The sequence below is a fragment of the Atta colombica genome, unplaced genomic scaffold (assembly GCF_001594045.1).
Source record: "Atta colombica isolate Treedump-2 unplaced genomic scaffold, Acol1.0 scaffold125, whole genome shotgun sequence".
NCBI classification, from domain to species: domain Eukaryota; kingdom Metazoa; phylum Arthropoda; class Insecta; order Hymenoptera; family Formicidae; genus Atta; species Atta colombica.
Window position 1 is genome coordinate 87,846 of NW_017259212.1, and position 2,637 is coordinate 90,482.

Sequence of the window (2,637 nt, forward strand, 5' to 3'; positions counted from 1 at the left end):
TGTTTAAATACATGCACATGGCAAAAAGTTAAAAAGTGATTAACGTAGTTAATGTACATGTTAATGAATGCACGTTAATCGCTATTTCATTTCATTATGTAAGTAATTCTGGAATGTGAAAAAGAAAAAAATAAAAACTTTCCTTTTTTCAATCATGTATGTACATACAAACATATTGCAATATATATTAAACTCTACATATATTATTATAATATATATTAAACTCATATATTTTTGTCGTATTAAACTCTGATGGCACTTATAATAATCAAATTTTACGAATTTCAGTGCAACTATAAAATGTCTTCATATATAAAAGCCACATATACTATACTATATAGCGAGATACACGCACAGAGGTCCATTAAACTATCATTATCTTTAACTTTGTCATCCTATATAATTGAGCAATTTCCTTCTTCCGAAGCGGAGAGACGTCAATGCGACACGTTGATGACAGCGTTATTAAATTTCTGCAAACAATGATTTATAAATGCTGCCTATCTGCGCGTCTATTTGTGGCAGATAAATCAGGACAAGATAAAGCATCCGTTTGTCAGACGAATGATTCTAGGAAAGCATGGAGGAAAACACGGCAACGGCGGCGTCACCAGATGATTTTTCCTCGTTGTTTGCGGATCATTGTGTCTCATCACACAGATGTGTCCGCGAAATTTCGAGGACGCGACGCGCGAGGAGAGATGAAGGTAGACCGGGAGTGCGCCGGCGGCGCCGAGGAGGTTATGTAAAGAACTCGGAAGATGGTAACGTGTGCGCCGATGATACCTTGACACTGTCAAATGGGTACATGACGCAATGCTCCATAATCCCGGCGACAGCACCGGCCGTCATGTGCACGGCCACGGAGTTGGTCGGAAGGCTTTCGTAGTCGTCTACATTCATGATCGCGGCGGACAGGTGCTTGCTCGTTAGCTCGTGAGTGCGCCTCAGATCCGCCGCCACGATGTCGCGTAACCTATCCTCGCTCTCTTTTTCTTCTTCCTTCTGTCTCACACACACACATATACTCTCTTTCTCTCTCTCTTTCTCTCTCGTTTTCTCTCTCTGCTTCACGTATTGCTGGCCGACACAAGTTTACGATCCGACGTTAAAGTTCGATTCTCGAATATCGCCACGAGGACGACGTAACGGTATTACGTAGCAGTACGTCGCGAAAACAAACCGTACACCGGACGAATCGCGGCGGGACGGGCGTTACACGCGCGCCGACATGTGACCGCGTGCGTCGATCGTTTCTTAATGGTACTGCGAAGTATTACGGGGAGCAAAGGAGGCTCTGTGGAAGGCTATCCATTTCCTGCCCCCGACTCTCCGCGCATGGGGTCTTCCCCCTTCCTCTATGCTCTGATCGCTTCGTTCGTTCGTTTAATCAACCAACTGACTCGTTCTACGAGATCGAGGATCGAGTCGCGAAATGACTGAAAAAATTCACAAGCATAAATCTCGCAAGGTGGCAATCCCGATCGCGGCGAAGACGGCGCGAGATTTGGCAAGGTTAGATCCGAGCGCACGTGCCGCGCATGCGTCGTGCGCGACCACGTGGTCCATGCGTGCCGTCCTATGCTGTCCGCGACTCCGCGTTTCAAAGCGGTTCCTCAATTTTAAGCGGAATACCGAATGAGCGTGCATATAGAATTGATGCCGTCAATAACGGCGATAATTTCCCGGATAAGAGAAGGAGGAACGGCAGCATCAAATCGTCGCGATGCACGATGCAATTTCGCCCATACAATTTCGACTGTCTCGCGTCCCGCCGCGGATTCGTTGATCGTTTCAATGCACTTTCTCCACAGTGACTCGCCGAAACTCTCCGCCACGTGTAAATATAAAAATGACTCATCATTAAGTCTCGTCATTAAGACTGATTAATAATAAAGGAGTTTGAGTGATCTTTCGATTGATTTTCACAATTTGTGCGATCATGTTATTTTGTGTGACATGGTAAAGTCGTGTAAATTTCTTCTTGATTCCGTGTAATAAAAGAATTACACTTTATAGCTTTTTTTCGACGTATCGGACAATATAGAGGCGAAAATGTTTTTATTTTATTCTGTCGTCGCACAAAAATTAAAATACATTAAACTAAATTAATAATCGAATCTCATAATTAACAATTATTATAAGAAATAAATTGAATATTCGTCAAAAATAAAAAACGGTTATCTAAAAAAGTGCAGAAAGTACAGCTAAGCAGATCTCCTTCCAGGAAAATTCTGTTCATTTATGCATACATATATGTACTATTGTTGAATGTATAAAAAAGCAAGAGGTTCGTATTAGAGCGCATCTTGTCGTTTTTGAAATTGAAATATTCTCATGTTATGCAAAAAAATATGCGGGTCACCGTCAGCTCTTAGAATGACCACAATATTTATAAAATATTTATAAAATATTTATAAGATTTATAAGATTTATTTTAAATATTTTGTAAATATTTTTATAGTCTTAAATTGCGCAGATCATAAACATTTATTATTGTATTTATTTATTTTAAATGTTATAGTAAATGTTACAAAAATATTTAATGAGACATAATCCAAGTAAAAAAAGTAAAGTACTTATTAGAAATATTATATTTATTTATACTTATCATAAATATATTATATAAAATATTTA

General features: G+C 39.6%; 1 protein-coding gene across 1 annotated transcript in view; it reads right to left on the bottom strand.

Moving 5' to 3' along the window:
- Positions 1-1,485, bottom strand: part of LOC108694808 (mitoferrin-1) — a 4,095-nt gene extending 2,610 nt beyond the window's left edge. Inside the window, exon 1 of the mRNA XM_018204478.1 lies at positions 787-1,485. Within this exon, the coding sequence (XP_018059967.1) occupies positions 787-903 (117 nt within the window). The 5' untranslated portion in view covers positions 904-1,485. The remainder of the gene's footprint in view (positions 1-786) is intronic.
- Positions 1,486-2,637: the final 1,152 nt, after the last annotated feature.